The sequence below is a fragment of the Primulina eburnea genome, chromosome 13, assembly GCF_022965805.1.
Source record: "Primulina eburnea isolate SZY01 chromosome 13, ASM2296580v1, whole genome shotgun sequence".
NCBI classification, from domain to species: domain Eukaryota; kingdom Viridiplantae; phylum Streptophyta; class Magnoliopsida; order Lamiales; family Gesneriaceae; genus Primulina; species Primulina eburnea.
Window position 1 is genome coordinate 4,062,841 of NC_133113.1, and position 11,219 is coordinate 4,074,059.

At 36.0% G+C, this 11,219-nt stretch overlaps 2 protein-coding genes across 3 annotated transcripts; both read left to right on the forward strand.

The window, feature by feature from the left end:
- Window positions 1–1,335: 1,335 nt before the first annotated feature.
- LOC140808882 (uncharacterized) lies at window positions 1,336–5,841 on the forward strand. Of its 2 annotated transcripts, none has more exons than XM_073166211.1 (15): window positions 1,336–1,805; window positions 2,142–2,318; window positions 2,400–2,527; window positions 2,619–2,757; window positions 3,064–3,213; window positions 3,302–3,355; window positions 3,460–3,555; window positions 3,672–3,731; window positions 3,855–3,929; window positions 4,002–4,055; window positions 4,157–4,258; window positions 4,341–4,955; window positions 5,081–5,179; window positions 5,293–5,400; window positions 5,541–5,841. In XM_073166211.1, the coding sequence occupies exons 1-15, from the start codon at window positions 1,416–1,418 to the stop codon at window positions 5,688–5,690; spliced, it is 2,397 nt and encodes a 798-aa protein (XP_073022312.1). In that variant the 5' UTR covers window positions 1,336–1,415; the 3' UTR covers window positions 5,691–5,841. The 2 variants fall into 2 exon arrangements, with proteins under 2 accessions (XP_073022312.1, XP_073022313.1); XM_073166212.1 differs by having other exon boundaries at window positions 2,403–2,527.
- Window positions 5,842–8,625: 2,784 nt separating this feature from the next.
- On the forward strand, window positions 8,626–10,684 carry LOC140810211 (uncharacterized). Its single transcript, XM_073168083.1, has 4 exons — window positions 8,626–9,636; window positions 9,737–9,889; window positions 10,232–10,501; window positions 10,589–10,684. The coding sequence occupies exons 1-4, from the start codon at window positions 9,376–9,378 to the stop codon at window positions 10,682–10,684; spliced, it is 780 nt and encodes a 259-aa protein (XP_073024184.1). The 5' UTR covers window positions 8,626–9,375.
- The last annotated feature ends 535 nt before the right edge of the window (window positions 10,685–11,219 follow it).

Here is an 11,219-nt window from a genome sequence, read left to right on the forward strand (position 1 = left end):
ATGTGATGGCACGTCATATTATGTATGCAAATATGTTCAAAGTTTATGTAAAGAGCAAGTTTATGAAAGTTTAAGTTTATTATGTAAAGTTCAAGTTTGAAGTATGTACGATCTATTTTGAAGTTGTATGCGATTATATTATGTAGTACTCGTTATTCCCAGTTTATATGTGTTGAGTTTTTAGACTCACTAGACTTGATCGATGCAGGTGAGTATGTTGATGAGGAGACAGGAGGTGGCGACCAATGGGCAGGCTTGGACTGAGCGGAAGGCTAAACCCGAGGACCACTATGTTTATGTTTTATGAAAACTTTAAAAATATTATGTTTTTATGTTGGTTGTGAGATAATTTGGAATAAGTACTTTGTTTGAAAATTTGAGTATGAGATGTTGATTTTAAATATTATTATGTTGAATGATAAGTAACGACTGTATGAATTTTATGTTTAAGAAAATTTTTAATTTTTCCGCAAATTTTGAAAAGTAGTAAAAGTACGGTTCGTTACAAGTTTGGCTACTGGTGCGAAAGTATCGTGATAATCGATACCTTCTATTTGAGTGTAGCCTTTGGCAACTAGACGGGTTTTATATCTTTCAATAGAACCATCTGATAGATATTTTATTTTGTAAACCCATTTACAACCAACAAATTATTTATTAATCTGACTGCATTATAATTAGTTTTGATAAAATTTAATTTCTTAGTAGTAATTAATTTTGAAAATATCTCATTACCTTACTATATTTTATTTATAGCACAATTAAATTCATACATTCTCGCGGGAATAATCTCTACTCACACTACTACATATTTATTTGAATTGAGTTGGGTTAATTTGGACGTGACACGACGAATCGCTACTAAGAAACGTGACATATAAAATAGGAGAAACTAGGAAACAAAAAAGACAACTCAACTAAAAAAAACAACTTGCTCTAAAATTTTCGATCATAGTCTCAATCCTAGAACATCACATTTTGGCATGTCCGCAGCTCAAATATTTTGAAAACGATACGATATATGATATACAATTAAAAACACATTTTTTTTGTTCTCGATCAGTATTTTTAGAAACAAAATATCAAATGTAGCTTGCTCAAACAGTAAACCAGTTATTATTTAAGAGATTCATGAGAGTGTGGTATATAAGTTTAAAGATTTGATTAACAATCAAACTTTTTCTTTTAAAATTACATGATTTAAAAAAAAAAAATCAAAAGGACCAAATTGAAAACTTCAAATAATTTTTAAAATATTTACTATGAGTGTTACGTAAAATATATTTTTTTTCTTAAAAAAAAATAATAATAATATGTAAACCTAGTTTTTACAACACTTTTAAACACAATTTTCCGACGGCTCCTCCACCCATTCGTCATCCTTTGCCCAGCGGTGTTCGAGTGGTGTTTTAGGGATGGATTCCCAAGACTCGGTATCTGCCTCAGAACGAGTTTCAGAGAAGCTCAATCTACCGAACCTGCAAAGCAAAATGAAATATGACCCAGAAGGTTACGAGTCAGAGCTAAACCTAATCTACGATCAATTTAAGTCATTGCTTGAGCTCTTTGAGAGGCAAGCCTCGTTGAATTTCACCTCGTTGAGTGGAATCGCCAATGACCCGACGGTGGCTCGGGATTTAGGTGATCGTTCCATGTTTTTGGCCCATGTCACTAAATTTTACCCGAAACAGTTGTTCGGTTATCCAAACGAGTTGGCCCTGTTTTTAAATTCATCTGCACGATGCCTGCCGTCCGGACTCAGGGTGAATGTGACTCGAGCTCTGGTTCTGTTGGTTAATCGCAAGGTACAGTTTTTTTTTTTTTTTTTTGTATTGCAAAATTTCATTTTTCTGTTTTATTTTATGGGAAATTTAAGCATCTAAGGTTTTGGATAAATCTTGATTACGTGTTACTCAGCTTTTTAGTGTGGATTATATTGTTAATTGGTTGAATGGCCTTGGAAAGCATTCGATTTAGACACGGTAAGTTTATTGTGGAACGGAGGAAACTAGATTTTTCTGTGCCTGCAGTGTTAGGGTTAATTATTCGACTTAATTTATGTCAACTACATCTTGTATTGGCACTATGTCAGAGTTTGTGTACCTTTAAATGAAGGTTGAAACTGATTTCTCTTGTATCAGATGATTGATATCCCTGAGACCCTTGTGTTGTTCGTGGAGCTACAGACTTTGGGAGATCGGGCATTAAAAAAACTGGCATTCTCTCATGTTATTCAGAGTATTTGGGGTATGAACCGGAAGCATAAGAATGATCCAAAGAATCGGGCACTTCAGAATGTTTTATATAGGATGCTGCAGGTATTTTATCTACTAGATAATCTGTGGTTCTCGTATCGGTTGATTTTCTCTCAGTTCATGCTGTCGTTTCTCATTGCACAGCAGCAAGAGGAAGAAGCGAAAGCAAAAGTGGCACTAGTTACCCTGTGCGATCTCCATCGAAGGAAAGTTTGGTTTGATGAGAGGACATCAAATGCAATATGTATGGCATGTTTTCATTCATCATCAAGGTTTGAATTGACATGCGATGTAGTCTAATTCTTCTGTGTTTCAAAACTCCTATGGAGTCCTGAAAGCTGTGAGCATGTTTGGCTTTCTCAGGATCATGACAGCTGCTTTGTCATTTCTTCTTGATTTTGAGAAGATTTTAGATGGTGATGATAGTAATGATTCTGGCGGCGAAGATGACGCAACAGCTCAACTGCCTCAAATAGCACTGACTAAAGAGGCTTTCTACAAGGTTGGTTGCTCATTATATTTACTTTTAATACGATTTATGTACATGCCTTAGAGACTACCCTTGTGCATTAGTGCGATACTACCAGCTGGAAAAAGTGTAAGGTCCCTAAGCACATCCTCCAGCATTGTTAACGTCTGCATTCTCCCCTTATCTCACTCTTTTTTTAAGATACTAAATAAGATTGTTTGAAATATATGTGGCATTTCTTCTTGGTTTAGACAAATCTTAACACAGAATAGAAAAGTGCCTCATGTTGTTTGCAGATGCATTATTTCGCTGCCAGTTTTCTGATCCTTGAATTTGTAGGCAAGCCATAAAGGCACCACATCTAGCAAAAAGAAAAAGAAAGCAAAACTGCTGCGAGTCGCCCGTAGCATGAAGAAGAAACAGAGGCTGTCTTTCGACAGTAGTATCACAAACAACTGTTCCCCACTGAATCATTTGAAAGATGCGCAGGTCTGTTCAATATTTTATCCTATCATTTTCTTTAATATGCTCTGGCATAAAGAGTAAAATAAAAGTCTGTACAACATTCTGCATAAAGGGCTTTGTGGAAAAACTGTTGTCACGCCTGCAAAATTGCAACGAGAGGTTTGAGGTAATTGATGTTCAGTGCTTGATTAAGATATAATTCTTTTGATTTGTTTAATTGGATAAACTTATGCTGTTCAATTATATTTGAGATTTTCCATATCATCTTAGGTTAAGATGATGTTGCTCGAAGTAATTGCCCGAACTGTTGGCCTTCACCGTTTGATTTTATTAAACTTCTATCCATACCTTCAGAAATATGTCCAGGTGTGTTGATGTACCACTCTCAGGTGGTAACTTACTATGATTTTCTCACCTAAGTCTGCTTATAGTGCATTTAAATTTGGTTTTTAGTCAAAGTATTGTTATTAATGCATTTGCAGCCTTATCAACGCCATATCGCAAGATTACTTCGTGCTGCTATTCAGGCATGTCATGACATGGTATACTTCGTTTTAGCTTAGCTATTATTCACCCAAGTTCTATCTCCTTGTACTTTCTTTACTCTTATCTCTTTATTTACCCCGAAGATTCATGTTTGATGCGAAATCGTCTTGCTTTACTAGGTCCCGCCAGATGCAGTTGAACCATTATTTAAGCAAATAGTCAACCAATTTGTGCACGATAGATCGCGTCCGGAGGTGCCAATTTGTTTTTCTTGATATATTTCTTCCATTTGATGATCCTTACTTGGTATCATTGTGTCTTGGCAGGCCATCGCTGTTGGGCTGCACACAGTGCATGAGATATGTTTACGAATGCCCTTGGTATACTCCTTGACAGCCTTGAAGTGTGGTTTATCCCTTTTCCTTCCTGCACTTCAACCGAGATTCATGTCCTGTACTTTTTCCCTCTCTCTTATCTTCAGCTGATGACCGAAGATTTGCTGCAAGACCTTGTTCTGTATGACAAGTCGAAGGAGCAAGGAGTTCGTTCAGCTGTTCGTGCCCTTCTCCATTTGTTTCGAGTGGTGTGTTGCACTATCCCTTGGACACACACATGCGTACTATCTCTCACACTGACTTTTAGGAAATCTGACATTTTGTTTGCAGGTTTTCCCCTCACTGTTGAGCAAGAAGGATAGAGGGAGGCCCATTAACCCAGAGGCCAGACCTAAGGCGTATGGTGAAGTGAATGTCGCTAGCGATATCCCCGACATTGAGTTGTTGGAGCAAGGGGTTGATAGTGATGAGGATGTAGATGAGGAGAGCGGTGCTAGCATGCTCGGTGAGGATTGTGAGAGCCATGGTGGTGTTGGTCTTATCGAGAAGGATGGTGGTGGTGAAAATGAGGGAGATCTTGAAAACAAATGTGATTGTTCCAGTGATAATGGTTTTGAGATGGATGATAATAGCACTGGTGACGAACCACTCAATAATGAAGTGTCCGATGAAGATGACTGTGACGCTGCCGAGGATGAAAACGATGATGCTGAAAACAGTGGATTACTTGAAATGGATACAAGTAGGAGGGATGATGGTGTTTATGACGGTGGATCGAAAGCACAAAAAAGGAAGGCCTTTGATTTTGAAGAACAACTAAATGCTGCCGATAAAAGTTTACAAGCTTTGAAGAAATTAGCTAGGGTGAAATATGGAAATGCCTCCTCAGATGCAAAAGATGGCATTCTATCCAATGAGGTCTTCGAAAGGATAAAAGAGCTGAAGGTTTGGATCTTAATGCTGATCGAAGAATGTATTAAAAATTAAGAGATACTATTTGTGCTTTAGTGTTACTTTATGAAGTCCTGAATATCCATCAACTCGTTTTCTTCTTTTCCATTTATCGTCAGGCTAAGGAGGAGGCAAGGATTGCCTTGACCCATAATGGGTTTAAGCTTCCAAGCTCCGAGCAACTTAGGGTCAAAAGAGTTCATACTGCCAAACTTGACGTGAGTAATTCTTTTTCAATGTTCTTATATCGTAAGTTCTATTTGTCAAATTTCATTATCCTTTGTTCACATTGATTATATTCTTGGTGCTAACTGTTGTTGTCTCGTATCAGGCTAAAATAAAGCAGAAACTAACCAAGGAACAAAAACTGGCGTTAATAAGAGCAGGGAGGGAGGAAAGAGGGGAATACCAGGCTCGGACTGCTATAAAACGGAGAAAGGTGCGTGTGTCGTATATGTTCTTTGGACTCAAGAGTCTGCCTTTTGAGAGTTGGGTTGCTATTTTGACGAGAAAAACGCGTTCAACTCTGGTTATTTTCTTCTTGGGTTTATTTTTCGAATATGTTTGTATGTTGCACAGACGGGTGGTCTGAGCAATGAGCAGAGGGTACACAATAAAGCCATGCCCCTTGCAGCAAAGAGAGCTAAGGTGGCCAAGTCTATTCAAGAGAAGAAGAAACGAGCAGCGCGGCCGGGCAAACAATTCCGTGGGAGGAAAGCATGGAAATGAACTGCATTTTTCATTTTGTTATTTATTCAATTACCATCTATCAATCTTTTTTCATTTCCTAGTACGTATTTTTATATATAATTTTCAAGTTGTGGTTTCTTTGTGAAGCTTTGATGCGCAATGAATATTCTTTTGTGGGGGACTTTTGGTATTGCATCGCGTAAACAAATATTGCTTCGAACAATGAAGTCTTGATCTTTTAGGAAATCAGTGGTCAACAATCCAAACATGACCTGGCTCACCACTCTTTAAGTCTGGCCAATATATCGATCAGAAAATTTTAAAAAAAAAAAGACTCGAATGGACTTGTGTCAAATTCAACATTGATCTTTGTTTGTATTTTTTTTTAACCATGATTCTGCATTTGACTCTCTTTAGTTATGAAATAAAATTACATTGTTAATTTGTCGACAATCTACTCACGTTTTTTAAATTCTTTAATTAATTGATTAGGTTGAACTAAAAGATGGACTTATTCCATGCTTATTGTCTTTCCTTTTGATTGATAATTATTCTTCAACTTATATATGCTTAGAATTGTAATTATATTTTTTTAACTGTTTAATAATGAATAAGATAACTGTTTTCATTAAAATACATCAATCAAAATGTATATTTGTTTATTCATTAAAATACGTACTAATCTTCTGGTCATCAAAGTTTCTTTAGAGAATTTTGGGATCCTGTTGAATGATGTCATTCAAAAAATTTTGTTCAGAGACAAGAATAAACCACTCGGATATCACTTATTAGGATCGGAAGTAAATTCAGAGCTACAAAATATTTTGGTTGGTTTAGCAATACTGAAATTTGATTATTGTCAGTTGGGTTATCAGTAAGTCAATCAGTATGAACTATGCAGAAGTAGACTGACTGAGATTTTTTGAACAAACGGCTTGTAAAGAAAAGCAGTTGGAGATTACTAAATAATACTTAAGGTAGATAAACTGAAAGATAAATATGCACAAATTTATTTCTGGATGTTCGGAGACTTCAATACTCCTACATCACCCCTTCTTTCTCACAGAAGAATTGTACTAAAAGACTTTGGTAATTACAAACTATTTGAAATCACCCACTTCAGTAGGACTATACACTGCCTAACTGAAACACTTAGTAAATTTCAATCTAGAACGATTTGAGCAGCAAGACTTATTACTCTCAATTACATAGATTTCAAAAGGAAATTTAAGCACAAATTTGATCCTCAAAATGATCAGATAATAGACTTATCAACGTGTGCTAACTTTCCGATTTGGCTCGCAGAGAGCTTTTTCAGAGAAGATCGGTTGGTTTCTTAGAAGTTCAAAGATAGATTGTGTGTCTGTTACCTTTATGCTTTGTTCAACTTATCTATATATAGAGTACTCTGCAATGGTAAACTTTTCAAAATAACATATTCGTTTTCAAATACAGATGTCGTTGTTGTCGTGTCATCGTATTGTCTGACATGTTCTGGTAGCTGAAACCCGAAATTCTGTTAAGATTCAGTGATTGTTGACACGAAAAACTTTATCCGTTATTTCAACTAGGCTCTAATACTTAATCATTGATTATACTGATTTTTTAGGGAATGTATGGATTTGGATTGACTGATATTTGTCAATTGAGCTTCATTAGTTATCCTTGAATCGATTTAGTTATCAGTATCCTTCTTATGCTTTATCAGTCTTACTTTGTAATCAGTTAGGCTTCTTAGAAAACTTCTTCTTATGAATATTCAATTTTCTTTCTAGAATTCGGTTCGATTAGGCTCTGTAATTAGCCGTTGGATCAGCAGCATTGTTAAATCACCAGAACTTGTAATGTTTCAACAAAAAAATTATAGTTAAACTAAAAATAAGAGTAGTCACAAAATATTAGCAAAAAAAAAAAAAATTAAAAGTGGATCATGAAAGTAGAGATAAGGGACACATTCATGGTAAATGATATGAAGGGGGAAAAATTGCAATGACATTGTTAATGGAGTCGACTAACGATTCTCAATTTTTTCATTGAAAATGAATCTCAAATTTTTTAATGAGTTTAAAATTTTAAAAGCCCATTATTATTATTATTATTATTATTATTATTATTATTATTATTATTATTATTATTATTATTAATGTTCTCCCATTTTGGTATTTTGTTCGAAAAATGTGAGAATCCATATTTGATTATCGTGTAACATTAGATTATTATTTTAATTACTAAATTTTGTTTTGGGAAAAAAATTGAGTAAATTTATTATTCAACCCTATTCATAATGACGACTCAACTTTCATATATTAATGGAGGTTCAACCTTGATTTAAGAAGAAACTTGTGAAGATTAATGTGTTTCTTATGTACTAGTTTGAGACACTGTATATATTTCGATTGAAGGAGAAAACTATCAAAATATACTAGTAAACGAGATGTGTTACTGACTGTCGATAAAATATAATTTCAATGTGTAATTTTTGTGTGAAATGGTTATAGATTAAATTGTAAATTATTTAAATGTGTTGCTTTATGAATCATGGGCTTTGGCAATTTCGGTCCCACTATTTTGACATTTATTTGAGCTAATTTATCGGTAAAACACTACTAAAAAGTAAAACGCGACAAAAGAAAACCCCTTCCCTCCCCAAAACTCACCGGCCGGGGAGAAAACTCCAACAAAACCCTACCCTCTCCGAGAAGAACCACGAGGTAATGCAATCTTGTTTTCTTTCAATTATTTTCTTGTTATTTTTGCTCAGCTAGTGTGCCTTGTGGAGGTGAACGTTCCCAAATGATTGATTGATTGATTTTTATGATTTTTATTTCTGGCTGTGGAGGTGATCCCAAATGATTTATTGATTTTTATTTCTAGCTGCATTGGTTTGTAATTTATTTCTGCCGCCAATTTTGTTTTTTACTAGCTCTAGAGGTTGGTTGGTTGCATGCATGGTATGCATTTATACCATTTTTTTATTCTTGATTTTCAGAATCTAGCTTAGTGGTGGGTCCGGTCAACCTTTCCCCTGGATTTTTTCGTATTTAATTTTTTTTTCAGGTTTACCATTCACAAATGGATCATCACAACAGTGAAGATTATCTCACAAATCTGTCGGAGGACATTATTACTCGTGTCTTGTCCCTTCTGCCAGCCAAAGATGCATTCCGCACCTGTCTGCTTTCCAAAGCCTGGGAATACAGGTGGACTATGATCCATAAGATAGACATCCGGGACGGTGAGCTATTAGCCAAGAAATCTCCCAGGAAGGATGAAGTGATCCAGTTCGTCGACAAAGTTATCTTTTTCTCCAGGACTCCCGTCATAACCAAGTTCCGGCTTTCCCTTTTCCATAACTCTTATAATCCAGTTAGGGTAGCAACTTGGATAACCGCGGTTCTGTTGAAAAAAAGTGGAAAACCTGCACATAGATTTTAACCATGAGGGCGTGGTTTTACCTCGAATTCTTTTTCAATGCACGTCGGTCACAAAACTGGAGCTGACATTGCCTTGCATTTTTAGAGTCCCAGTTAGTAATTCTTTCCCTAGCCTCAAGGTTTTTCATCTTTCCTTCGCTCAGATTCTGAGTGAGGATTGTTCCAAGCCTTTTGTTCTTAATTTTCCAGTCTTAGAAACACTAATTCTTGGCAACTGCCAATGGTCAAATCTTGAGTCCATTGAAATCAAGTCCCCGTGTTTGACAAACCTATCCGTAGATGAAAATGAAATGATCTCCGGAGGTCGTCCTACGACACAAAGATGCCTCGTCAAAGTTTCGGAATCCAAGTGTCTCTCATTCGACTACTTTGGCAGCTGTCTCGGAAGATTTGACATGACGGATTCTTCTGTCCATTCAATAACTCTTAGGCATGACGGCGCTTTTGGGCGGCCTAATCAAGCGTTCGGGAAGAACGGCCTGAACGCCAAGATCTTACTGGCTGGGTGCTCCAGATTGTATCATTTGGAGCTAACTGGTTTTTTCGCTGATGTGAGTTTCCCTGACCAAGAGAATACATGACAGTTATGATTTTCATTTACCGTTAACATTTATTGTTCATTTACCGTTAACATTTATTGTTCCGTGATAGGCAATCTTCCGATCAAGTCGAGGACCTCAAATTCCTCAACTCATCTTGCTGAAACGACTGGATCTGTGTTGGAGTTACCACGGTTGCAACGGTGGAGCTATTCTAAAGTTGCTCCATGTGATGCCGTCGCTCGAATCGATCAAGATAGACGTGGTAAGCTTGTCACTACCCACCCTGCTTTTCATTTTGATAATCAATGCATGCGCTATTTCCTGAAAGATGATTCCAGTAGGCTTGGAGCTACTTTTGGGTTGTGAATCTCTTTTTAACAACAGGCTTGGATCCTATTATATGTCCACTTTTAAGTTTAAAATCTAATATCATTCCTGTATATATCAATTTATACATGTATGTTTTAAGTTTGTTTTGCAACATACTTGATCCATGTCTAAAACACACAGATTTTTAGTGTCAGGTTTGAATATAACCCTCCACCCTTGACTTTAATTTTTTTGTATGTTTATTGATGAGAGTTTGGTCAAATTTTGCTTCTAGCAGCAGGGTGGCCGGGATGATTATGATTTTGATTCGGTGGAATCGGTGCCGCCGTGTATCGCTTGTCATCTTAATGAAGTAGTTTTTGTTGGTTTCGAGGGGAGGCGACAAGAAGTTAAGCTAGCGGATTTTTTACTGAAAAATGGGGTGGGCCTGAAAAAGATGTTGGGGCTGTCGAGAGATAAATCCTCTGAGAGACGAGCTCAAAGGGAGTTTTGGGATCGTTTGAGAGGAGCATATCAGATGGGTGATTTGGAGTTGGGACCTTCGGTGCTGACTATGGCCGATTTTCAAATTGTTTTTGGATGAGTATAATTTGAGCTTGTTATTTGAATGTTGACATTGCTATATTTCTAGGATGCGGATGAATTTGGTGGCCTGGGCGTTAGTAGTTTTACATATTGCATGCAGATTGTTGTAGTTGTTATGTACGCTTTTGCGTTGCACTGTTGAAATTTTCTCATGACTCGTTTCCACTTTTATATTATTTCCATTCCACTTTTATTTGTACTATTTTATGTAAATGTAAATCTTTTTACAAAATTCACGATTTGCAGAATCCCAATCAATAGAGAAATCTTGATATATCTTTGATTAAATAAAAAAATTATTGGGATTTTTTTACCACATTATATTTATAAAACCAAAATATATGATAGATATGGCTTTTTCCGACCACGAAAGCTCGATTTCTTTGGGCGTATCAACATTGCGAGGCAAGTAGATAATTATGATGTTAAGCGTTTAAGAGCATGAAATTTTCAACTATATCAACATTGCGAGGCAAGTAGATAATTCTGATCCGGTTTTAATTTGTTTCCTATTCAAATTCCAAATTATTTAGGCTCCGTTTGGTACGTGTGATAGGATAAGTAAATGATTAATGATTAGTGTGATTAAAAAATGAGATATATGGATTAATAGTATGGTGGAATAAATAACATGGTGTTTGGTATGATTTTAAAATGATGGATTAATTTTGTAAATT

Excerpts from the sequence above, each read along its gene's own strand:
- LOC140810211 (XM_073168083.1), top strand. The coding sequence starts at position 9,376 with ATGATCTCCGGAGGTCGTCCTACGACACAAAGATGCCTCGTCAAAGTT. Across the intron at positions 9,890-10,231 it reads AATCGATCAAGATAGACGTG|CAGCAGGGTGGCCGGGATGA; the intron begins GTAAGCTTGTCA and ends TTTTGCTTCTAG. Across the intron at positions 10,502-10,588 it reads ATTTGGAGTTGGGACCTTCG|GATGCGGATGAATTTGGTGG; the intron begins GTGCTGACTATG and ends CTATATTTCTAG.
- LOC140808882 (XM_073166211.1), top strand. The coding sequence starts at position 1,416 with ATGGATTCCCAAGACTCGGTATCTGCCTCAGAACGAGTTTCAGAGAAG. Across the intron at positions 3,556-3,671 it reads ACCTTCAGAAATATGTCCAG|CCTTATCAACGCCATATCGC; the intron begins GTGTGTTGATGT and ends ATGCATTTGCAG. Across the intron at positions 4,956-5,080 it reads AAAGGATAAAAGAGCTGAAG|GCTAAGGAGGAGGCAAGGAT; the intron begins GTTTGGATCTTA and ends ATTTATCGTCAG.